Source organism: Pistacia vera, unplaced genomic scaffold (assembly GCF_008641045.1).
Source record: "Pistacia vera cultivar Batoury unplaced genomic scaffold, PisVer_v2 Contig94, whole genome shotgun sequence".
NCBI classification, from domain to species: domain Eukaryota; kingdom Viridiplantae; phylum Streptophyta; class Magnoliopsida; order Sapindales; family Anacardiaceae; genus Pistacia; species Pistacia vera.
In genome coordinates, this window is record NW_022196823.1 from 220,909 (window position 1) to 248,219 (window position 27,311).

The following is a 27,311-nucleotide window of genomic DNA, read 5'->3' on the forward strand; positions in this document are numbered from 1 at the left end:
CTCTTCGTTTCCTCCAATTGCGTCCCCAATGAGCGCCGCACTTGTAAAGTGATTATTTCCCATTTGCTAGGTTCCATAACGTCGCACTTGTAAGGTTAGGCGTTGTTTATATGATTTTAAGCCCGAGTGTGTGCCTTCTCAAGGGAATTAGAACTGTAAGTCTGGAACGATTTAGGATATTTATTAATACATATTTACATTTTTTTTTTCTCTTTTGTTGGTAAAAGGAAGATGCCGATGCAATCTTTCATGGGTTTATTTTCTAGTCTGTAGTGCATATATTTCTGCTACAAGAATGTTGAAGAGTTTCAGTCTTGGTGAACAAAGAGAAATATGGGGAAAAATATTGCTTTATTGATTCAACCAACTCACTCATCTCGTTACTGTACAAATGCATTTATATTACATTTAAATAAGTTAACTCAACTAACTAGTTAACTAATTCAGGTTGTAACTAACTCAAGTAAACCACTAACTAATTGAACTGTAAACTAAACTGATACAATAACTGATTCTCTACAGTTATAACAACTATTTAACACCCCTTCTCAAGTTGGAGGGTGGTAGAGATCAAGAACCCCCAACTTGTGTAATAGCTTGGAATGAATGTGACCTCCGAGTGCTTCAGTCAATAAGTCAGATGGTTGCTCTGCAATAGGAATATAGGCAGTTTGTATGAGACCAAGTTTGAGCTGATCTCTAACCATATGGCAGTCAAGATCAATGTGTTTTGTCCTCTCATGAAACATGGGATTAGAAGCTATATGGTTTGCAGCCTGATTATCACATTGTAGGGGAATATGCAGTAGTTGAGACTTTGAAACATCAAGCTTTGTGAGGAGTTGTACCAACCAAAGAAGCTCACACACAATATCAGACATTGCTCTGTATTCTGCCTCAGATGAGGATTTGGAAATGGTTTCTTGCCTCTTGGATTTCCAGGATATTAAAGACTTACCAAGGAAAACATAGTAGCCTATCACAGATTTTCTAGTCATAAGACAAGATGCCCAATCTGAGTCGCAATAGGCTGACAGAGTCATATAGTTTTCTGCTGGAAAAAATAGGCCTAATCCAGGTGATGTCTTGACATACTTAACTATCTTGAGAGCTGCCTTCAGATGTGATTCCTTAGGCTTGTGCATGAATTGACTAAATAAATTGACTGAAAAACTCAAGTCTGGTCAAGTCATACAGAAATATAACAACTTACCTACTAACCTTTGATATACACTTGGGTCCGAAAGTAATGGATCATTGGCTGAAGGAAACATTTCATCATATTCAACAGATGCCAATTTCAAAGTGGAATCCATTGGAATTGTGGAGGGTTTGGAACCAGATAATCCATATTCTGAAATCAATTCTAATGCATACTTCCTTTGACACAAAATAATCCCTTTAGCTGATCGAGCTACTTCAAAACCTAAGAAGTACCTTAGTAATCCCAAGTCCTTAAGCTTGAAATTAGAATGCAAGAGTTATTTGGTTTGCTGAATCATTTCAGAACTACTTCCTGTAATCACTATGTCATCCACATACACCAAAAGTACAACAATGTGTGAACCAAACCTTTTGATAAAAAGGGAGTAATCTGATTTAGATTGACAGAAACCACTAGTGATTAAGGCTTGTGTAAGTTTATAGTTCCAAGCCTTAGAAACCTGTTTTAATCTATAAAGGGATTTGTGAAGACTACAAACCATATTCTGCCCCCTCTGCTTAACAAAACCCTGAGGCAAACTCATGTATATCTCCTCTTGCAAATCACCTTGCAGGAAAGCATTATCCACGTCCAATTGATAAAGAGGCCAACCATTCATGGCAGCCAAAGACAAAATGGTTCTGACAGTAACCATTTTCACTACAGGAGAAAATGTTTCTACATAATCCACCCCAACCTGTTGAGTATATCCCTTACCCACCAACTTGGCCTTATACCTTTCTAAAGAACCATCAGCCTTATATTTCAACTTATATACCCATTTACACCTAATAGGAACCTTGCCAGGGGCTAAAGGGACTAAAGTCCAGGTCTTATTGTGTTCTAAAGCTTGTATTTCTTTCTGCATTACACTCACCCAATTTGGATCTTTAGAAGCTAAAGAAAAAGAGGAAGGCTTAACGAAATGAAGATTGGATAGAAAAGCCTTGCAAGAAGGAGAAATATGGTTATATGTGACAAAATTGGAAATAGGGTAAGGAGTAGCATTGGCTGAGGAATTAGGTGTAAGAGTAGGATAAATGAAATCTGAAGTCCAAATAGGAGGCCTGGTAGTTCTATTGGATTTCCTAAGAGGATGAATAACAGGCTGTGAAGGTAAAGTAATAGGAGGAGAAATAATGTGTTGGTCAGGTGGCAAATTAGTGGAAGGAGAAGATGGTTCTGTAGACTGGACAAATGGCATTGTAGTATTAGATAGGGAAGTGACAATGGAAGGTGCTGATTCTGTTTCAAGAAAATCAAATGTAGGAGGAAAGGGATTTTGTGAAGAAATGGACCAAGAAAAAAGGAAAATATGTTCATAGAAAGTGACATCCCTTGAAACTGAAACTGAATGAAAGGAAAGGTTATAGAGGAAATAACCTTTCTGAGTTAATGAATAACCTAAGAAAACACAGGGGGCTGATCTAGGGGATAATTTGTCTTTATGAGTAAGAATTGTAGCATAAACCAAAGAGCCAAATACCTTGATATGATCCAATGAGGGAGGCTTGCCAAAAAAATTTCAAAAGGAGATAAACCATGAAGAATAGATGAGGGAAACCTATTGATCAAATACACTGTAGTTTGGACACAGTATCCCCAAAGATGGTTTGGTATATGTGCCTGAAATGTCAGTGCCCTTGCGACCTTTAGAATATGCCTATGTTTCCTCTCAATAACTCCATTTTGTTGAGGGGAATATGCACATGAGCTTTGATGTGTAATACCGTGTTGAAGAAACAAGTCATGACAATTTTTATTAAAAAACTCAAGGCCATTATCAGTTCTAATGCATTTAGGAGTAAATTGATACTGATTTTGGACCATTTTAAGAAAATATTTGATTGTAAGAAAAGTCTCAGATTTGAATTGCATAAGATATATCCATGTAACTCTAGAATAATCATCTACAACAGTGAGAAAGTATCTTGCATTACCATGAGTTGGTGTCTTATATGGACCCCAAACATCCATGTGTAACAAATCAAAAATGCAGCTAGAATATGAAGCACTATGATGAAAAGGAATTCTAGTTTGTTTGGCTAATGGACAAATATCACAGTGAAAATGTGTAGAAATATTCATATTCAGCTTATGTTGCATAAGATGTAAAGTCTTGTAAGGGATATGTCCTAGCCTTTGATGCCATAACTCAGGTGCAGTAGGCAAAGTTGTAGATAAAAGAGACATATATGAATTAACATTTTTATTCAATGGTAAAATTGATGGTACATGATTATTCAAATGAAAAACATTGGAAATAGTATCTTTTGAATACAAAACATTTGAAGCAGTCTTATTTAAAATCTTTAAATCTAACAAAGTTGGCAAACATTTGAACATAGGATCAAGAAGATATAAGCCTTGGTCATGCTTACCAATCCTCCTCAACTTGCCACTGCAAAGATCCTGAATGAGGCAAAAATCAGGATAAAATGTAATAGCACAGTTATTGGAAATGGTAAATTTAGAGACTAACGGCAAACTATGTTTAAAGTCTGGGATGTGCAGAACTTTTGATAGGTGAAAACCATTATCTAAGTCTACAGAACCTATATGTCTAATACGTGTTTTGGTTCCATTCGGTAATCGTACAAGAGATTGTGTGGTAGGTTCTATAGCTATAGGTGATTGCAAAACTGAATAATTGCTAGTCATGTGATCTGTAGCTCCTGTATCTATGATCCAAGTGGCATTATTCAAGCAAGAAAAGAAAGCAGTAGCAGAATCAGTGAAGGTACCTACAAGATCGGTAGCTGGAGTATTGACATTTTCCTTTCCCAAGAGCTAAAGGATTTATATTGGTCAATTGTTAAAACAGGACCAACTTGAGCATTAATATTTTCATAAGCCTTTGCAGTTCCAGCATCTGATGACTCTAGGACCATGTTCTGCATCTAAGCTTGATTAGCAGAAACCTTGCCCTTAGAATTTGTTCTTCCTTTTGTGAACTGATAATCAGCAGGATACCCATTTAGTTTGTAGCAACTCTCTCGTTTGTGACTACGTAAATGGCAGTACTCACACTCAATATATGGTCTTTTACCCTTATATTTTTGGCCTGGATTCTGATGCTCACTGTTGTTCTGAGCATAAAGTGCAGTTGTGACCTTTGAATTAACATTCATGCCAGCAAGAATTCTCTAGCTTTCATCCTGATGTACTACAGAATGGGCTTGTTTAACACTTGGCAATGGATTCATCAACAAGATCTGACTTATAACCATAGAATACAAGGGATTCAATCCTATCAGAAATTGTAACAATTTCTGTTGATTTAGGTGTTCAAGGAATGCCTTTGTTGATTCACTATCTGGTGTAGGTAAACTTCCTAACGAATCTAACTCATCCCGTAGAGACTTGAGTTTGTTGTAATACACTGCTACAGTGTTTGTTCCCTGTGTAAAATTAACAATTTCTCTGTGGATACCAAAAATCCTAGTCCCATTGACTTTATGGAATTGTTCTTTTAAATCTTACCAAACTTGGTAAGCATCAGTAGAATATACAATTCCGTTAAAAATTTCTTTTGATACTGAATTAAAAATCCAAGACAACACTAAAGAATTGCATCTTTCCCATTGTGGCACTAATTGAGTATGAGTTGATGATTTTGTGCATGTTCCATTAACGAAACCTAATTTGTTCTTTGCACATAGAGAAACAGTCATAGCTCTACTCCATAACCCATAGTTTTCTGTTCTTATAAGCTGTTTAGAAACAAGAATAGTACCTGGTGTATCAGAAGGATGAACATAGAGAGGGGAGTTTGAATCAATCGAAGGAGCAACTGATTCTTCAATGGAGGATGTCATCGTCGATGTTGAACTCTCAACAAATCAAGCTAGAAATGAAGAGACTGAGAAATTTTAAGCTCTATCGAGCTTAGCAAATATCAAATTGGAAGCTTGATTCAGCTAATTTTCAAGTTAGATTGCGGAAAATTGTTGCTCTGATACCATGTTGAAGAGTTTCAGTCTCGGTGAACAAAGAGAAATTTGGGGAAAAATATTGCTTTATTGATTTAACCAACTTACTCATCTCTTTACTATACAAATGCATTTATATTACATTTAAATAAGTTAACTCAACTAACTAGTTAACTAACTCAGGTTGTAACTAACTCAAGCAAACCACTAACTAATTGAACTGTAAACTAAACTGATACAGTAACCGATTCTCTCCAGTTATAACAACTATTTAACAAAGAAGATCGATTGCTTGTTCCAAGGGAACTGAAGGAGCATATTGTTGTTTCTTACTGCAGCATTCAGCAAGAAGTAGCTAAATCAAATACCCTTCATTCATTTACAACTTTGAGCGCTCTACTGAGCATTCTGTCTAAGTCCCAATATAATTTGTCATAGTTGTTCTTTGTAGACTGTATTTTCTGGTTTTTATTTTTATATTGTCTAAATGTTGGGGTCTAGGATCATTAATGTTTGCCAGGGAGGGACATCGTTTGGTGGTAATGTCTAGATGTACTTAATGTGATGAGCACATTAGGCCTAAAGTCTGTTATATTTCTCGCACGATTCATAATTCGTGGAAAAAGGCATCCTTGGGTAAGCTAATTACTTAAGTATCTGATTTTTACTTTTATCCACAAAGGACCTCTATTGACTCGATCATTTGTGTTCTGCAGAGTTCTAGTTTGCAACAATACACCTGTGTTCTTATCATACATGATTTGTATTTGAGCAGAAGGGGAGGTAGTTTACAAACTGTAAGAGAAAAATACAAGCAGCATAAGGTACATATTTTGTCAACTATATTAATGGTTATGTTTCCAGTTGTCACATGGTTAAAATAGTAATCTTATTTGTGTTTTTTACTTTCTTGAAACAGTTCAAATGTGTGGCAACCTTGCCTTCTTCTCCAGAGATACCTGTTTCTTACTTTGAAGATATTAAAGTTTGAAGTTGATTGCAGTTATGGTTTTCAAACTAATCATCGTATTTGACTTGGTTGGAGAGGATTGAAAATGAGTTGCAAATGAGTATTCTAACTCCCAGAAGACTAGTTTTTGGTTAGCTTTTTGCTAATATTAATTGATGAAAAGGATCTTTGAAGTAAATTGTTTGCCATGAAATGCTGTGGTGCCATGAAATGCTGTGGTGCCAATCATGTCAGAGCAATTGATTTTTTAAGACTTTTGTGAAATGTATGTGGCGCTGCTAGCCAAAGCAACTACTAATAGTGATCATGGAAGATAATTTTTTTACTTTAGGTAAAGGCTTGTAATTCAGAAAAGAATGCTAGTGGGCTTGCGTAACAGATACATTGCTGATTGGTTTTAGTAGCTTTTTATTTGAACTGCTGAATAGTCTTGAAGGAGATGAGTTCTTAATACATTTTTGAATTATGTAAATTCTTATGTTTATAAATGAATATCCTGAGGAAACATTTGGTATTAATCTTTTTGTCCAGTAAGGCAGTTTTATACTTTATTTGCATATTCCACCATTTTATATTAGCCTAGATGGATTGAGACTTGCTGCCTGGATTTGTTTATGGGGTAAAAAACTTAACAGTCGTATAACAGATTTGAGAAATTGTGTAATCTGAGATAGTGACATAACATTGTTCAAGTGATTGGTTCACAAGAACGGTTATATTCGTAAAAGGAATGCTAAAATTAAATTATCTAAGTAAAGCTAGCTTGCATCACAGTGAAAGGTAGCTTTACTTAGATAATTTAATTTTGGCATTCATAGTTTAAAATAAAAGAGTTGGGTTGTGGATTGGGCATCACGCTGGGGTCTTTGTGCGTTGCTATAGACTCCTTTTCTCCCCTACTGCTGCAATTTTTTTTACCAGTAGGGGGCTGTTCTGGCTGCTTTTTTGCTGTTGGCTATCCATTCTTGCTACTGTGTTGTTGCTGGGATGTTGCTGCTGTGGTTTGTAGCGTGGGGCTATGGCTGATTCACTTCTCCAGTTGATTTTTTGCTACTGTTTTATGGGTAGTTTTATGCTCCTGCTCCAGGTGTTTTTTGGGGTCTTGTGTTATGGCTACTGCTGTTCTCTTGGCTGTGTAAAGACTTTTTTGGTTTTCCATCCCTAGATGGTTTCTTTTGGCTGTTTAAGGGGTGTGTAAAGGGTGTACATTTTGGCTCCTTTGCTTTCTTTTGTTAGGCGGCGTCCCTTGCTTGTTTAGGGTCGTGCGCAGAGTATAGGAAGATGGTTGAGAAATTGTACAAGCCTCCAAGTGCATGATTTGAAGGAGTGAATTTTGATTGTTACAAAAAACTTCCTTTTGTTTTCTTGTGTTAAGCAGAGAATAAAAAATGTATCTTTGTATATTGTACTTAAGTTATTCTTTCTTTATTTCAGAAGTGTCGCCTGTCTTTTTACAGATTAAAGGGACCTTTATCAATGAATTTATTTTTTTTATTTGAAAATAAATTGATGCTCTTTATTCTTTACCTTTTTATCTCAATTTTGTTGCTTGATTGAGTGGTTTGAACTTTGAAGCAAGGTTTCTTCCATGTTTTGAAGCATATTTAAAGACAATTTGTTTTGAGCATCATAAAGAAAATTCTGAAACGACTTTAGGCCCTCCTAAATGCATAAAATAAGCTAAATTATGCAAATAATTTTCTGAAATTGTGGTAATACCTACTATATTCTGTTTTGTGGTTTGATTTGCAATAAACAAAAGCACTTAGTAACTTGTCATAAATTTATGCAGATTTTTTAACTCAAGATAGTAAGTGATCATTCATAGGAGAGTTAGAGATGATTCAAAACAAGTGTTACAAACTTCAAATGATGCATTCATAATCTCTTATTTCCACCATAATAAGACTTCAATTACTTGCTGGATTTTTTTGTCATGAAACTTAAAATAAAAAGTACATTCAAGAGAAAAATTTATCCAATAATGAAATAGAACCTCAATGTTGCATTATAAAACTTTGTACACAACATACATTACAACATATATTATAAAAACGTGAACACAACATACATTACAGCAGCAAGAAAATAAAGTGATGAGTTGGTTGTTTTGATCAGCATCAGTACTCTCCTCCGATGAACTTGCTGTTTTGATCAGAATCAGTATCATTCCATTTTCTTGTCATCCTTTTAATTGTCAAGCAAACTGAAGCAAGAGTCCAAAACACATAATATGTCAACATATATGACCAACAATAATGTATACAAGACAACAAACAAGGAAGCCTAAGCACAAGACTTCAACGAAGCCAGATCTTAAAAAAAAACAGACAAACAAAACAAGCATGATAGAATTAACACTAAATTTATAAAATTCCAGACACCAAAAAGAAAAGTAAAAGAACAATTAAAAAATCATGCTTAAAGTGACCACCCCTAACCACACCAACTGCATATTGCTAAACCATACTTCATATATATGTAAAGTGAAAGAATAGAGAGAGTGTGATAGAAGTAAAGTGAAGTACTACCAACTGTATATTACGAGACCATACTTCAATCAATAATTTCCATTTGCAGGTGATGGCCTGTAAGTGATAGACAGTTCACTATAACCCTGGGCAGTGAAAAGACAACAACATTAATATTATAGCCTAAAACACAGTTTAACCTAAAGGATTCATACCTGACTTAATACAGGGACTCCTGCTTCACGTGGGTGGACATTACTCGCATATGCAGCAGCTTCAGTTGATTCTTTTGATTCTTGGGAACTCTTAGCCTGCAATCAAATTAAACTTATAAGTACATAACATTTATTAACATATTTTAAACGTTATATAAAATTAGATGTGACACTCACTTGGTTAAGCAATTTCTTCCCTTTAAATTTACGTACAATCTGCTCGACCTTTGATTGCTTTCTTTTGAATGGAGGTCGACCTTTCATACAATCAGCTCCTAGAGTCAGAATGTTATTTCTACCCTCTATGGAAGTAGAGTGAACACTATTGCGGTCTCGGAGACCTTTAGATGACATGTTTAGGCAGCTACCAATCCCGCCAACACCAACATTCGATACTAATTTGTTCTTTATGTCACTAATAATTTGCATGACTACATTACAATCATCATCATTGCTTGATGCCAAATCTGCCACCTCATATAATGAATTAGACAACTGATCAAATCGTTGTCCTTCAAGAGTTGTGCTCCAACTATTATAACTTATCCTAACTTTTGTGTGACATCTATATACATTTTTCCTCCACCGCCTTAAAATGTATTTTTCCGATATAAGATAATTTTTTTTATGAATCAACACTGCAATTGCATGTCGACATAAAATCCCTCTAAACTCAAACAATTGACAATTGCAATGAACCTCAAAAACATGTTCATCAAAGCAAACTACAAAAGGAACATGACGGTAGCTCTCTCCAACCAATACATCTTCCTCGACTGCATATTTGACATTGATATCAGTCTCTTTGAAAGAATGAATCTGACAATAGAGTTTAGCATTAAGCTCTTTTTGAAACTCTTTGAATTTTGCAGTAGTGTATGCATCTTGAAATTGTTTCTCCATCGGACAAGTTATGCAAAGGATCCATGATTTGAATGACTTGAAATCAGCTTCATTTTCTTTTTCCACTTTATCATGCAATGCGTTCTCATATTGTTCCACAAATTGTTTTAATGTGGTTTTCGAATTTACATACCCATCGAAAAATGAATGCATACTTTCACTACATTGAGGAAAGTTACTCTTAACGTCGGATATAGATAACAACTAAAATGATACAATTGGTTTTAAGAATACCTTAGGGGAGAGCAGCTGAACTTGAGTTTTGGGCAGGCTGAAAAAGTTTGAATCCTTGCATCACAGTGAAGAAATCCGTTCTGCATACCCACATATCAAAAATCAACTATTTTAACTAAAAAAACAAAAAACTTTGACCAAATTTACGCAAGGAAAAGGGAAAAACTTTAATAAAATTAAAGTCATTATCTCAAGGTATTGGAATTCCCTTTTAATGGTTAATGGTTGATTCCCACTAAAGTTAGTGATGTGCTAGGCAAAGATAATCAACTACTTCTATTAAATGCAAGGCCAAATTGAGACACCAATCTAAACAAAAGAGACTTCATATATTGCATTGATCTTCAAACTTTAGGCAGGCATGTACAAAGGGGAATCAAACATGACATAAACAATAAGTCAATTCCATGAGATAAAAAATAAAATAATCCATTCTCAAATTGAGTCAAGACCTTTCTCAAAATCCAGTTGAATGCCTGGGGATTGCTCACATCTAACTTGTTTATCGTTGCAGCCTCATCTTGCAAAATTGAATAGATATCAGAGATAGCATCTAGACCAGATCTCTGACAATAATTACAATACAAAGAGAACTTCAAATCTGCTTTAACCTAAGTGCCTCATCCACATCACTTCGAGTAATAGTTTCTAAGATTTGAAGTCTTGCTACTGCCTGCAATAAAAACAAACAATTTCAAGGGCTAAAATGTAAGTCAAAAGTTAAACTTGCCATATGATAAATATCAACTTCTCCACTTATGAATGCAAATCCAGTCCCAAACAAGAAAAAGGACTTCAGGCCTAATGTGCTCATCACATTAAGTACATCTAGACATCACCACCAAACGATGTCGCTTCCTAGCAAACATTAATGATCCTAGACCCCAACATTTAGACAATATAAAAATAAAAACCAGAAAAATATAGTCTACAAACAACAACTATAACAAATTATATTGGGACTTAGAGAGAATGCTCAGTAGAGTACTCAAAGTTGTATATGAATGAAAGGTATTTGATTTAGCTACTTCTTGTTGAATGTTGTAGTAAGAAACAACAATATGCTCCTTTAGTTCTCTTGGAACAAGCAATCAATCTTCTTGCAACAGAATATATACACTATGGACCAGAAAATAAACCCATGAAAGATTGCATCATAATCTTCCTTTTACTAACAAAAGAGAAAAAAATATATGTAAATATGTATTACTAAGTATCCTAATTCGTTCCAGACTTACAGTTCTAATTCCCCTAAGAAGGCACAAACTTAGGCTTAAAATCATATAAACAACGCCTAACCTTACAGGTGCGACATTTTGGAACCTAGCAAGTGGGAAATAATCACTTTACAGGTGCAGCGCTCATTGGGGACGCAATTGGAGGAAATGAAGAGACGGAAACGGTGGTGGGCTTAAAAAAGAATCAAGTTCACTTATCTTTAAAGGAAAATTGGAGAGAGATTTTAGTGTTTGCATTTTGGAGAAACTGAGATTCGATTTGGGGTTTGTTTTAGGTACATTGCGAGCTGAAATTTTGGATGAGATTTTAGTGTTTGTATTTTGGAGAAACTGAAATCGATTTGGGGTTTGTTTTAGGTAAATTGAGAATTGAAATTTTGGGTTTAGGGTGAATTTGGGGGGAAATTACATGGCACTTTGTTGATGTGGCAGACGATGTGGCATTGCCACGTCATTTGCCACATCATGATGTGAGAGAGTGATGTGAGAAGGTGGTGTAAACCTAGTATTATTGTACTAAGAATGGGTAAGCATGAGTGTGGTGGTGAGCTTTGTTTGATTCAAAATCTTATTGTAAGAAGAAATAAGAGGAGGAAGACAAGATTAGAAATGAGAGCCCAAGTAAAAATACAAATATGCGCAGTTACCAAGAGAGTTCTATCTTTGATCTTTTGGGGTTTTGTAACTTTGTTTGGGTTCTTTTTGCAAGTGACCTGCGGGTCCATCCATACCCGTACGGGCTGGTACACGTGATGCATATTTTTATCCGTTCCAAAAATATACCCGTTCACCCGAGCCCGTTTTACTTGTTACCTGTAGTTACCCAACCCATACTCGCCTGGCCTGCCCGCTTGCCAGGTCTAGTTTGGACAGGGTAGTATTGTTGTTTATTTTATTTAATAAACTGAAAATATTATTTTTTATTTAAATAAAAACTCTAAAAAATTAAATTTTGACAACGGTCAATCATCGGTCAATAGTGCTAGCCCAACAACATTTCTTCACATTTTGACATCACTGCTAACACGTGCAGAATTGGTGTCTGATAATCTATCAATCTACGAAAATTTAGGCCGTTGAAGATCAACGAAGTGACATCACATGCAATGACATATTATTCATGTTGCCACACATGATGTCACCTATGGTGTCTATGGCTATTGGAACCTACCCAGACTATCAAATGTAGGTTCTAGGCATGGCAATGGGGCGGGGATCTCATTCACCATACCTATCCCCACCCTCAAAATCACTCCCCACCCCCACCCCCACCCCATCCCCGTTATGGGGATAACAAGAATTCCCCTTCCCTACCCCAAAGGGGAATGTTGGAGGCCCGTCCCCACCCCGTTAATTTTATATAAACATAAATTAATTTGAGCACTACCAAACACAATAGTTAATTCTTGTCTACATGAAAAACACTTAAATTAATCATTTAAACATAATTAATTATACATAAATATGGGTCAAGGTTTGTTCTTGTTCAATTGTTTAGGGTGAGGGAAATTAGGAAAATATGAGTTTATATAGGTAGGATAGTTATGTAATTAGGTAAAATATAAGAGTATTAGTGAAAAGTAAATATATATATATATATATATAATTTTTAATTTTATATATTATATACAAGGCGGGGCGGGGCGGGGGAAAGGCATCACCCACCCTTGCCCCATCCCCAAGGACAGGGATTAAAACACCTCCCACCCCCGCCCCTATCCCCAAAAAAACCATGGCTAGGGCGAGGTGGGACGGGTCCCTAAAATCCTAAGGAACATTACCATGCCTAGTAGGTTCTGCACTTGCCGGTGATGATGCTGATAGGGTGTTTCCAATGACAATCAACAACCAGTGACAATGACATGGTAGTGTTGTTGGCAGTGGTAGAGGTTATGGTGATAAGGTTTAAACAATAATTTAAGTTCCATAATATTTTAATTATTAATATAATAATATAATAATTATTATATTATAAAATAATTAAATTCTAAATCAACTGTTTCAAAGAAAAATTGGGAAAAAAAATTAAAAGAGGGGCAAAAAAGAATTTCAATAGTATTTCTACTCTTGGCCTTAGAGAAATAGCATTCCACCATTTTGGAATAGTTGGTTACTGCAACATCGTTTGAGATGTAAAAAGTGAAATATAAACTTGAAATGCGTGTTTTTCCATGAATTAAATAGTCTCTTTAGTCTTTGATACTTTAAATTTTTTAAGGGGGTGTTTTAACATCTATGAAAATCAAGTGAAAACTTTCAAAAATCATATGTGTATTTTTAAAATTAGAAAAAGAAGAAGGAATTTTAATGAAATTAAATGAAATTTGATCTTATAAAAATGTAAATCATAAAGATATGTAAATATCAAGAATGAAATTTTATGATTTACATTTTTCAAGAAACTATTTTGTTCCTTCCCATCAACCTCTCTAAAATATCTAATCAGAAAAGTTAAATTATATATGTTGATGTTAATTTTCAAAATTGTTTAGAGGAAAAAAAAAAATTAAAAAAATTGAATTTTGTAATTTCAAAATTTAGGAACAGATTTGATGTCATTAATTTCTAAAAATAGGAAGCCTGAATTAAAATTACAGAAAACGCATTTTCTACAAAGTTTTTTGAAAAACAATAAACAGTAAGTTTTAATCTTATTTTTGTAATAACGTAATCCTTAAAGTCACTTATAAAAAGTCATAAACTACTCAAAATTTAACCATCAAAGGGACTAAAATAGTAAAATTTTAGGTATTTGGAAGGCAATCTCAAAATTATAGTGAAAATTGTTTTCTTGGCTTTTGAGTAAATAATTATATAAGATAAATGGGTGCTAATATGTTAAAACTTAAAAATGTATTAATGTTTGATTAGTACCAAAGCAAAGCAAGATCTTGTGCTGATAGTTGCTTTACTTTTCATATCATTACGCCAAGTATATATTACCTTTCCTCTAGCTTAATTGGGATTAATTTCCATCATTAAGTCAAGTATCATTTTTCATATTTTAAATTTTTGTGTTGATCAAGAATGGAATTACTTTTGTCTATAAATATGAGTAACATGATCTTACAATCAATTTTACAGCTACCCTTCTAACTTCACCCTCTTAAAATCAATTTTTATTACTGAAACCAAGAACAAATGGCAAAAGGAATTATATTTGGCATTGCAGGGAAAATCTTCAAAATGTTGGGGTCCTTGGTTGTCCGAGAAGGCAAATTGGCATAGGGTGTTAAAGATGAGATTCAAAAACTTAGTACCACTGTCCACACTATTAGACTTGTGCTTCTTGATGCTAAGGAGCAACACAGCAGAAAGAACTATACGGTGACATATTGGATTCAAAGGCTCAAAGGCTCAAAGATGCATTTTATGAAGCTGATGACTTGCTGGACGATTTCTCTACTTACCTTCAAAGGTGAGAGGTAATGACTAGAAATAAATTGGCAATGGAGGTATGCATCTTTTTCTCCAAATCTAATCAGATTATATATAGTCTTAATATAGCTCATAAGATTAAGACTATTAGGGAGAAACTAGATGTGATTGAAAAAGATCAGAAGTTCCAACTTATTAAGAGTCTTGATGAAAAAAGAGTCATGGATATAGAAAGGGAAACACACTCTTTTGTACGTGCTGAAAAGGTTGTAAGGAGAGATGATGATAAAAAAAAGTTATACAACTTCTATTGGACTCAGACGTTAATGAGAAGGTTTTAGTCATCTCCATATTTGGATTTGGAGGATTAGGAAAGACTGCACTTGCTCAACTTGTATACAATGATGAGCATGTTATAAACTATTTTCAATTAAGGATGTGGGTGTGTGTATCTAATAACTTTAATGAGAAAATAACTATGGAAAATATCATCAAATCTGCAATTGGTAAGAAAACTGAAGGACTTGATATAGATCAATTGAAAGAATGCCTACGCAAAGAAATAATTAATGGGAAAAAATATTTCCTAGTTTTGGATGATATATGGAATGAAAATTCCATTATGTGGGACAAATTAAAAACTTTATTAATGGATGGTGAAAGAGGAAGTAAGATATTGGTAACTACACGTAGTGAGCAGGTTGCTAGGATTACTAGCACACTTAACTCTTATGTCTATCCCTTGAAAGTGCTAGATGAAAACAAGTCTTGGTCTTTGTTTACGCAGATAGCCTTTGTAGATGGGATAAAGCCAAAAGATTCAAAACTAGTAGAGTTTGGAAAAGAGATTGTGGCAAAGTGTGGAGGAGTTCCACTTGTTATAATGATAGTAGGACACTTACTTCATGGCATTAATGAGGAAGATGATTGGTTGCATTTCAAGGACAATGAAATGTCAAAGGTGATTGAAAAAGAAAGTGATATTTTACCAATACTCAAGCTTAGTTATGATTATCTCCCCTCGCATTTGAAACAGTGTCTCGCTTCTTGTGCATTGTTTCCCAAAGATTATAAGATTAAGAAGCAAAAGTTGATTTATCTTTGGATGGCACAAGGGTTTCTTCAAGCATTAGATAAGAATGAATGTCTTGAAGAAGTTGGTAATAAGTATTTTACGACTTTACTTTTGATGTCATTTTTCCAAGACCCAAAATATGATGAATGGGACAATGTAGTTGCATGTAAGATGCATGATCTTTTGCATGAACTTGCAAAATTAGTTGCAAGAACTGAATGCACCTTCACAACTATAGGCACGGTTCAAAGTGTGGATGATAAATGTCGTCATGTGTCACTTGATTGTGGGGACGTAAAAAGTTCATGGAAATTTCCAATTGCATTATATAGTGCCAAAAATATAAGAAGTTTACTTTATTTTATCGATCAAATTGGAGATTTGACTTGGATGGTGGTTATGAAATTTTTTCAAGTTATAGGTACTTGCGAGCATTAGATTTTGGACAGTTAAAGTTTAAGAAGTTGTTGCATTCAAATGGAAAGCTAAAGAGTTTATTTAGTGAATTTAGGCATTTACGATATCTTAATTTTTCTTATATGCAAATTGAAAAACTTTCTGATTCAATATTGAGACTATGGAATTTGGAAACATTAGACCTCTCTCATTGTGACAAGCATAAGGAACTACCAAGAGATATTAGAAAAATGATGAACCTTAGGCATCTTATAAATAAAAAATGTGATTCTTTATGTGGAATGCCTTGTGGAATAGGATGTCTGACTAATCTTCAGACTCTATCAATATTGTTAGTGTGATGGCTTGAAACATTGACATTTTATGGTTTAAGTGAGACGACGCAGTTTTGAGTAGACCCAAAGAACAGATCCTGAGCATTGATGGAGAGAAGATCCGAAGGCTGAAATTAACTCTTCGGTCAACCATATAAAAGCAGAACTTTTGGGCAGATTTAGGGTTACAGTGTTTTCGCGAAAAACTTTCTCTTCTTTAGAGTAAAATCGAGTCTGTTAGGGTTTACAATTTTGGTGGTTGAATCTTGTAACTTTGTGATTGAGTGACTGGTTCAGGTCATTCTGGGTGTATTTGTTTACGCGATCATTAGGGATTCGAAGGGTAGAGTCTCTAGGGTGAGTTACAGATTATGGAAAGGATTAGAAGGGTTTTTCTTCACTGTGTGTAATCTGAACTATAATCTTGACAATGTTTAGTGCAGCGAGCTTGATTGTTTCCCGAGCTCAGCATGGACGTAGCTTGCTCAGATTGAGCAAGTGAACCATGGTATATTCTAGGTGTTCTTGTGTGTGTGTGGTTTGTGATTCTTTATCGTGTTGATTGTGGTTGGTTGATTTTGTGCATGTGGTTATAACAGTGGTATCAGAGCGTTAGGTTATAGGAAATTAGGGAAGATATCGGGTCTCAATTCCAATATGAGATTTCTAGGGTCTTTCAGGTAGTCATTAAAATTGGGGCTTTCTCAAATTTAGGGTTTAGAAATCAAATTGGGAATCAGAAGAGTGTTATTCTGAGCGAATTAGCATAGATCTCATTAAGAGTATAAATCTAGGGTATTCCCGTTTCTTAAAGTTCAAGAACAGAGTATAGTTCTTGATCTTGCTATCTCGAAAATCAATCAAACACTTCACCATGTCAAATACCACCACCTGAATGGAAATCTCCCAATATGATGGGAAGATTGACTTCAGAAGTTGGAAGAAAAAGATGAAAGTGCTGCTTTCTCATAACAAGGTGGCCATTGCACTGGAAGGAGACTCCAAGAAGTGGCCATTGCACTAGAAGGAGACTCCAAGAAGTGGCTAGAGGAGAAGTTGAAGAAGAAGGAGGAGATCAATGAATAGGCATACAACCTGATAGTCATGAATCTGTCCGACAACGTCCTCCGAAAGGTAGACAGAATCGAATCACCAATTGAATTATAGGGTAAACTCAACTCCTTGTATGCTTTGCAATCTGCCTCTAACATAGCCTTTTTAAAGGGGGCTTTATTTTTTGACAAAATGGACAGTTCTACGAGTATAGATGAAAACCTAAACGAATTTCTAAAAATGACCTTGATCCTGAAAGGGACAGACTAAGCATTAGGAGAAACTAGTCTAGCCATGATTCTATTAAACTCCCTGATTGATGACTACCAAGTAGTCAAAAATGCCCTACAGTACTCTGGTACTGTACCAAATCGTGACCTAATAACAGCAGGGCTTAAGGCCAGAGAACTAGAACTAAAAACCTAGAAACGGAATGGCACAAACCTGTTTGTTAAGAGAAAAGTTGAGTCTAGTCAGACTGGGAAGGGAAATCAGACAAATTAAGGGACTAGAAATAAGAAAAAAATGGAAGGGCAATAACAAGAACAGAACAGAATCTAGAAAATGCTTCTTCTGCAATAAAACTAGCCATATTAAAAAGAACTATTTTGAGTGGATTAAAAGCAAAAACAGGGGATACAGAGAGTAACTTAGCCACCACTAAAAACCTATTAGAGGAACCTAAAGTTCTTACTGTGTCAATGTATGACACTAGGGAAGAGTGGGTACTGGATTCAGGGTGCTCGTTTCACATAAGTCCAAATAAGGATTGGTTCCAGGAGTTTGAAAATACTGATAATGAAACTGTTTACATGGGAAATAACTATGGATGTAGGGTAAGAGGGATAGGCACAGTGACACTAAAGGTTAACACTGGAAATTGGTAAAATTAACTAGGGTCAGGTATATCCCTGAACTTAAAAGAAACCTGATATCTCTAGGTACCTTAGATGAATCAGGATGCTATTATAGAGTAGAAAATGGATGTTTGCACATTTACATAAATAAAAACCTGATATTGAAAGGAGAGAAAAGAAATGGTCTTTCTATACTCAGTGGGAACCATTCCCAAAATTGTTTTAATTTTGTGCTTGTATCTTCTAACTTGTCCAATACAGAGAAATGACACCTTAGATTAGGCCACATGAGTCAAAGAGGTATGGACATCCTGAAGCATAAAGGGCAGTTTGGTAAGGACAATGTTTCATCACTAGAGTTCTATGAGAATTGCATCTTAGGCAAACAACATAGGAACAGTTTCACTAAGGGGACATATCTAGCCACTAGCCACTAGCCAACTAGAATATATCCACTCTAACCTATGGGGACCTCGGAAAGTGAAATCTCATGGGAATAATAGCTATTTCATGTCTCTGGTGGATGATTACAGTCGTAAGGTGTGGGTGTATCTATTTAAATCCAAAAATCAAGCCCTAGCTAGGTTTAGAGACTGGAAACTCTTATAGAGAACCAAATGAACAAAAAGGTGAAGGTTCTTAGAACCGTCAATGGGTTGGAATTCTGCAACCAAGAATTTGACAAATTCTATAGTGATCAAGGGGTTTTGAGACATAGGACAGTAAAACACACCCCACAACAGAATGGAGTGGCAGAACAGATGAATAGAACCCTCATTGATAAGGTCAGGTGCCTATTAGTTACCTCCAAACTCCCCACCTCCTTTTGGGGAGAAACACTTACCGCTGCAGCATATTTGGTAAACAGGAGCCCATCTACAGCCATAAACCTAAAGTGTCCAGAAGAAATGTAGACTGGGAGAAGACTTGACCTTAGCCACCTAAGAGTCTTTAGCTATGCAGCCTATGCACACACCAGTGGAGGAAAACTTGAACCCAAATAAACCAAATGCATCTTTTTAGGGTATCAAGAAGGGACTAAGGGCTACAGACCTTGGGATAGGGAACCTTCAGAAGTTAGAATTATTGTGAGCAGAGATGTGATATGCAATGAGGGAGTTTTTCCTTGTAAGGACATTAACACTAATGTAGATTCTACTTCAAGCCCAAAAGAGGCCTTTACTCATCCTAGGGTTACACCAATTGAGGTGGAGCTCCCTGCTCAATCCCAAGAACCTCAAGAAACTGAAACCATCTAAGAAATTGAAGCTGTTACTAAACTTGGAGGAGAAACTAGACAATCTGATCTAGAACATGAGGATGAGACAGAAACAGTAGAAGACATTGAAACTCAGTCTAAAAACTTGCAAGACTACCAGCTTGCAACAGATAGAACCAGAAGACAGGTAAGGGCACCCACAAGGTATTCATATGCTGATCTAATCTACACTACTCTTCTTGCAGGTACTGAAGTGCAAAGAACAGAGCCTGAAACCTATGAGGAAGCCATGAATTCAAGGGAAAGGAACAATTGGAAAGCTGCCATGGAAGCAAAAATGAAATCCTTAGAGGTAAACAAAACCTAGAAACTTGTACCAAAGCCAAAGGATCAAAAGGTAATACAATGTAAATGGTTTTTCAAATTAAAGGAAGTTATCACTGCCAAGGAACCTCCTAGGTACAAGGCTGGGTTAGTAGCTAAGGGCCTTACCCAAAGGGAGGGAATAGACTTCAATGAAGTCTTTTCCCTAGTAGTTAAGTACAAAACTAAAAGATTAATGTTGTCCATAGTAGCCCACCAAGATTTAGAGCTTGAACAGTTTGATGTCACAACTACTTTCTTACATGGAGACCTTGAGGAAGAGATCTACATGAGCCAACCAGTAGGATTCATAGATCAAAAGGCTCCCAACAAGGTCTGTTTACTACTTAAATCCCTATATGGCCTAAAGTAATCCCCTAGGCAATGGTATAAGAGGTTTGACACCTTTACTATAAGTATAGGGTTCAATAGGAGTAGGTACGACAACTGTTTCTACTTTGCTATTACGAATAATATGCCTATTTACTTATTGTTGTATGTAGATGACATGTTACTGATAAGTAAATCAAAGCCTCTAATATGTGAGTTAAAGAATAAACTCAATGCTGAATTTGAAATGAAAGACCTAAGGGATGCGAAGAAGATCTTAGGCATGCAAATTGATAGGAATATGAGCAAATGTGAATTGAGAATCCATTAGTGTTCATACCTGCATAAGTTAGTGGAAAAGTTTGGAATGGCAAGGACTAAAACTGTTTCAATGCCTTTAGCTAGTCATTTCACATTGAGTAAAGTCCAATGCCCTAATACTGATGCTGAGTTGATTAAAATGGAGTCCATACCCTATGCAAGTGTAATTGGGTCCTTGATGTATGCTATGATTAGTACTAGGCCAGATTTATCATTTGTGATATCTTTGCTAAGTAGATACATGTCCAATCCTGGTATGGAACACTGGACAGCCCTGAAATGAGTGCTTAAATATGTTAATGGTTCATTGAATGTTGGATTGGAGTATTGTAAAAGGACTACTTCACTTGAGTTGGCTGGTTTTGTAGATTTAGACTTTGCAAGTGACAGGGATACTAGAAAGTCAACTACAGCATACTACTTCACCCTAGGTGGAAACTGCATCAATTGGAAGTCACAGCTGCAGCCCATTGTTGCACTGTCATCAACCGAAGCTGAATACGTGGCTGTAGTTGATGTATTTAAAGAGGCAATCTGGCTTAAAGGGATCCTAAGTGAAGCTAATCTGACAGACCAAAATCCAACAATATTCTCAGATAGTCAAAGCACAATCCACCTAAGCAAAAATTCGGTGTATCATGAATGGACCAAACACATAGATGTACGCTACCATTTTGTGAAGGACCTGGTCACCAGAGAGGAAATAGCTTTAAACAAGGTTCCTATAGAACATAACCCAGCTAACATGGGCATGAAGATTGTTACCCTTGCAAAGTTCAAGCATTGCTTGGACCTACTATTCATTAAGTAGGCAATGGTAACAAAGAGCAAGGAAGGATTCATATTAGGCAAGCTGCACTGGTACTGAGGCTTCAACCCATCAAGGTGGAGATTGTTAGGGTGATGGCTTGAAACTTTGACGTTTTATGGTTTAAGTGAGACGACGCAGTTTTGAGTAGACCCAAATAACAGATCCTGAGCGTTGATGGAGAGAAGATCCGAAGGCTGAAATTAACTCTTCAGTCAACCATATAAAAGCAGAACTTTTGGGCAGATTTAAGTTTACAGTGTTTTCGTGAAAAACTCTCTCTTCTTTAGAGCAAAATCGAGTTTGTTAGGGTTTACAATTTTGGTGGTTGAATCTTGCAACTTTGTGATTGAGTGACTGGTTCAGGTCATTCTGGGTGTATTTGTTTACGCAATCATTAGGGATTCGAAGGATAGAGTCTCTAGGGTGAGTTACAGATTGTGGAAGTGATTAGAAGGGTTTTTCTTCACTGTGTGTAATTTGAACTGTAATCTTGACAGCGTTTAGTGCTGCGAACTTGATTATTTTCCGAGCTCAACGTGGACGTAGCTTGCTCAGATTGACCAAGTGAACCACGGTAAATTCTTGGTGTTCTTGTGTGTGTGTGGTTTGTGATTCTTTATCGTGTTGATTGTGGTTGGTTGTTTTTGTGCGTGTGGTTATAACAAATATTTGTAGCAAGTCAAAGAAATAGCAAACATAGTGGGATAGAAGAATTAAAGGGGTTAAACAAATTAAGAGGAAAACTAAAAATTTAAAGTACGAGGAAGATGGCAAGTTGGCCAACTTGGAAAGGAAACCATATCTTTGGTCTCTAATATTGGATTGGGGGAGAAGTGATAATGGAGAGGTTCAAAAGACTGATGAAAATGTGTTAGAAGCTCTAAAGCCACACCCAAATCTTAAAAAATTTAATATAAGTTTATTTACAGGTGTGAAGCTATGTAATTGGCTATCCTCTCTCACAAAGCTAACTTCAATTAGCATAAAAGAATGTAAGAGATGCCAATGTATCCCACCGTTGGATCAATTACCTCATTTGAGGAGTTTGTCTCTTGCATATCTAGATGTGGTGGAATACATTTCGGAGGAAGCAAGTACTAGTTATTCAACATTCTTCCCATCACTTAAGGAACTGCAATCTATCATTGTCCTAGATTAAATGGATGGTGGAGGAGAGATGCTGATAATGGAGCAAAGTTGCCTTCATTTCCTTGTCTTTCCAAATTAGATATCCAAACTTGCCCCAATTTGACGTTTATGCCGCTGTATCCATCTCTAGAAGAACTAAAGTTGAGTGAGACGAGTTCAAAACCACTGCAGCAGACAATGATGTTGATGAATAGAGTTTCTGCCACTCTCTCCAATTTAAAGTCTATGCATATATTTAAAATTCCCGATATAGAATCTCTATCAATTGAAATGATGCAAAAGCTCACTTCTTTAGTGGATTTGAAAATTTTGTCATGTCCAAGACTTACTGATCAAATGGAACAGTTTCAAATATCAACACTTAAAATTTTTCATATCGCTAAATTATTTTGATATCTCTACATATGTGTACGTAAAATTTCTAATTGTTATTGATATAATAGAGAATGAAAAATGCAGGTGATCAAAATGTACACGGGGGATGAGCTCCAAGGAAACTCAGGAATAGTTCATTAACTGTTTAATTGAGATCATCTCAATACCTTCCACCACTTGAGGCTTCGTTTGTTGCATCATAGAAGCAATGAAACCTTCTTGCCTAATTTAAATCGTTAATGGCTTGAAGAAGTAAATACTATATACAATTCTTTCATTGGAACATATTTTAAGATGTGCACTTAATTTTTGTAAATATTGCAATTTAAGTTATTGAATTCAATTGATAAATTGAAGCATCTAACATATTTTAATTATTATAGTCCATAGAGCATTCTAGTCTAAGGAATTTTGAAACGTTAAACGTCTACTATTGTTGGGCATAAAGAGAATTATTAGGAGGCATTAGAAAATTTTGACCCTTAAATTTATAATTGAAAATTCTTTTCTGATTATGTATGACTTATTTCTTAATTACTTGAGTAAATAATTGTCTTTCGCTATATCGTTACTGATTTCTTACGGGTTCTGGAATTCTTACCTTTGTAATGCAGAGCATGGACGGAATGGTGGGGGGCAAACGTTTTGAAATTTGTAGTTAATTGGATGGTACTTATCTGTCCCCTTTGATTTGTTTCTTTTTATTCTTCCACTTCTGCCGTCATCTAACATAAAATGTCACGTCAATCTGTTTTGATACCACTTTTGAGAGGAAAAAAAAAAAAAATCTTGATTTAAGTTGTGTTGTTTGCAATGCAACATCAACCTTCTTCTCATTTGGGTATATTAGAAATTTAGAAGTTTCAAGTCATACAGCAACAAAGCACTTTGATCTGATAAACATAGTTTCAGTTTCCTCCACAGTAAATAAATTTATGCTCTATTACAAATAAATATCACCTATTGGGGTAATATTTCGGATTCTTTTGTTTTTTTCCCTCCTTTTTAGTCTTGTAATTCTTGTGTTTACTAAGATGAAAAAATTTAAAAAAAATGTATAAAAATATTAAATATGGTTTATACTTCTCTTAGCTTTGATGAATTATCGGCTTACACAGACTCATTCGACAGTGCCCCCTTCACGATAAGCCCAATTAGTAATTGAGTTCATAATTAATTTGCTTAATATTTGGACCTGGGTCGACTTAGATCAGGTAAACCCATATGAAGTTAGGTTTTCTATTATATGTATTTTGTAGTAGTTGAAAACCTAGAGTGAAAGAATAGGGAGCAAGAGTAAACTACCTTCATTTACATTGTATTTGCTATAGTTTTTTGATACTCAATAAAAATACTCTATTTAAATGTTGGACATAGTTCATTTATTGAAATAAATCAGGATAAATCATGTGTCTTCTTTACTTTTCTGCTTTTATTATCGGGTGTGTTTTGGGTGTAGTTTTAACAAAATATAATATTTATGGTTAAATTAACAAAAGTAAAATGTTTTTTTTTTTTTTTTTTTTTTAACTTATCTTAATTGGGAATTGCAGCAGGGCCCAAAGCATTGAAGCAATGCTTCCAGAATAAAAACAACTGTAAATGGAAGGTGGTATTTTAATTAGCCAAAGGAGTAATTACATAAATGAGCATTTCTTTAATTTATTCAATTACTCTTTTAGTTTGTTCAAACTTTTGGACCTGACATTTGGAATCTACTCCAAGCTGATATGTTTTCATGGAAAAGGTTTGATACTCCTGACAACCACTCTCCTTTAAGAGCCTTTTATAACCAATTTAATAGGATTTTTTTCTAGTAGTTAGTGCTTATGAAGATGAATCCACCTTTACATAGGCATTAAATTTTATGTATTAAACAATCATTTTCTCCTATACACTTCAATTTCTGAGCACAATTGCCAATTGAACCCGCCTAATTTTCAAGGCCATGGAATACTCTACAAATCCAATGGATCTAGGTAGACTCGAACACAAGATTCTTGAGTATAACTAATCCCAATAGCTAAAGAGTTTGTCATCCGATCACAAGAAAAGAGGTAACATTTCAATTTTCTTTGAACCCAAATCTGTATTGCCAATGTTAGTAATACACTAAAGGGCAAAAAACTTTATATCTATGCTACAAGAAATTTGACTTTAATTTTGTCTACTAGTGCATTCTTGTCATCAAGAACCCTTGTTTGAATTTCAAAAAAATAAAATAAAATATGGATATTGTAAGTGTTGTTTGTCAACTTATGAAGTATATGTGCATATTATATTTGACGTATGCACTTCGCTTGATTAAGCACAATTGTGTTTGTTTTATTGTTTGCACATATTATAACATATTGTTGTATGTGTACACATTGTCTTGTTCATAGGATCGTATTAAAAAAAAAGGGGTACATTTCTTCTTATGTACAAACATTTTATCATTAGTTTTTCACAGTACAGGTGTCTCACTCTTGTTATATTTGAAGATATTTTATCTTATATTCTTCATGAAACTTGCATGATAAGTTTACTTTATAGGTGTCATTCTTTTCAAGTGTGGTCCAACAAAGGTTGTTAAAAACTGTATGAAACGTGTATTGTTGAGATTTGTTTGAGCAAGAATATATATTGTCATCTTCTTCCTTGCTCCTTTGAACCTGAATATTCCACTGTTTTGTTCTCTGAAATTTTACAGAGCTTTTTTTGTCAGGTTCCTTTATGTAGATTGCCCATTTCTTAGATGACCTAATATCTTGTTATTGAGTGTTAAGGAATTTGGTTCCTTGTTAAAGCTTGAAGGAAGTTCAAGCTCGTGAGTTTGAAGGTATCTTTCGACATTCCAAGTTTGAGTGGAGCTCGAGCTATCCAAGTGGTTGCTTGCATGAAATCAGATCGTAGTTGGGCAATGGTTCTATCTGAATGTGGAATTAAATTTTTGTAAACATGGAGTGTTTACTTTTTAATGTATTTGATTTCAACTTTGTATTGACTTTTGTTGCTAGTGGATTTGATTGAGTTGGACTTGGTCCCATGGATGTAGGCTAAAATTGTTTTTAGCCGAACCACGTAAAAATCTTTGGTGTGCTTTACATTATGTTTTTTTAGATGCTTGATATTGCTTAGGTGTTGATTGATCATCATTTCAAGGCATTAAAAACACATTCTAACCCATGCCGCTATGTTTAATAATCGATTAAACACTTTCAAATCATATCGCTAAATTATTTTAATATCTCTACATAAAATTTCTAATTGTTATTGATATAATAGAGAATAAAAAATGCAGGTGATCATAATGTACACGGGGGATGAGCTCCAAGGGAACTCAGGAGTAGTTCGTTAACTGTTTAATTGAGATCATCTCAATACCTTCCACCACTTGAGGCTTCCTTTGTTGCATCATAGAAGCAATGAAACCTTCTTGCCTAATTTAAATTGTTAATGGCTTGAAGAAGTAAATAATATATACAATTTTGTCATTGGATCAACATATTTTAAGATGTGCATTTAATTTTTGTAAATATTGCAATTTAAGTTATTGAATTCAATTGATAAATTGAAGCATCTAACATATTTTAATTATTATTCTCCATAGAGCATTCTAGTCTAAGGAGTTTTGAAACAATAAACGTCTACTATTGTTGGGCATAAAGAGAATTATTAGGAGACATTAGAAAATTTTGACCCTTAAATTTATTATTGAAAATTCTTGATTCTTCCTACTTTATTACTCGTTTTAGCAGGAATGAGGAATAGGTGAGATTTCAATAATAACAAAAACATAGTGTTTGTGAATTGTTGGGTTGGGTTCTCTTCGTTTTTAAAGTCGAGTTGTGTTTTATGAAAATATTTTAAAAGTGATAATTTATGCTATGTGTGCTTAGAAAATGAAAACTAATTGTTTGNCCTTTTTGCCTAATTTAATTTGTTAATGGCTTGAAGAAGTAAATACTATTTACAATTTTGTAATGGGAACATATTTTAAGATGTGCATTTAATTGTTTGTAAATATTGCAATTTAAGTTATTGAATTCAATGGATAAATTGAAGCATCTTAGATATTTTAATTATAGTCTAAGGAATTTTGAAACAATAAACGTCTACTATTGTTGGGTATGAAGAGCAATTATAAGGAGACATTAGAAAAATTTTGACCCTCAAAAATCTTGATTCATATGCACTAATGGTGAAGATTAATCTTCCTACTTCATTACTCGGTTTAGCAAGAAGGAGGAACATGTGAGATTTCAAGAATTAAAAAACAGAGTGCTATTGGGGTTGGGGTCTCTTCCTTTTTAAATTCATGTTGTGTTTTATGAAAATATTTTAAAAGTGACTATATATATTTAGAAAATGAAAACGGATTGTTTGTTGAAAACAATATTTTAAAAATGAGAAAATAAAACTTACTCAATGTAAATTATTTTTAATAGAGTTTAAACATATATAAGCATCAATTAGATGCCCATATCGACAAATCAATGT

At 34.8% G+C, this 27,311-nt stretch overlaps 1 protein-coding gene across 1 annotated transcript; it reads left to right on the plus strand.

Moving 5' to 3' along the window:
- Positions 1-15,023: 15,023 nt before the first annotated feature.
- Positions 15,024-21,305, plus strand: LOC116120537. Its single transcript, XM_031406491.1, has 4 exons — positions 15,024-16,041; positions 19,726-19,832; positions 19,911-20,177; positions 20,820-21,305. Exons 1-4 carry the CDS (start codon positions 15,024-15,026, stop codon positions 21,303-21,305), a joined length of 1,878 nt encoding a protein of 625 aa, XP_031262351.1.
- The last annotated feature ends 6,006 nt before the right edge of the window (positions 21,306-27,311 follow it).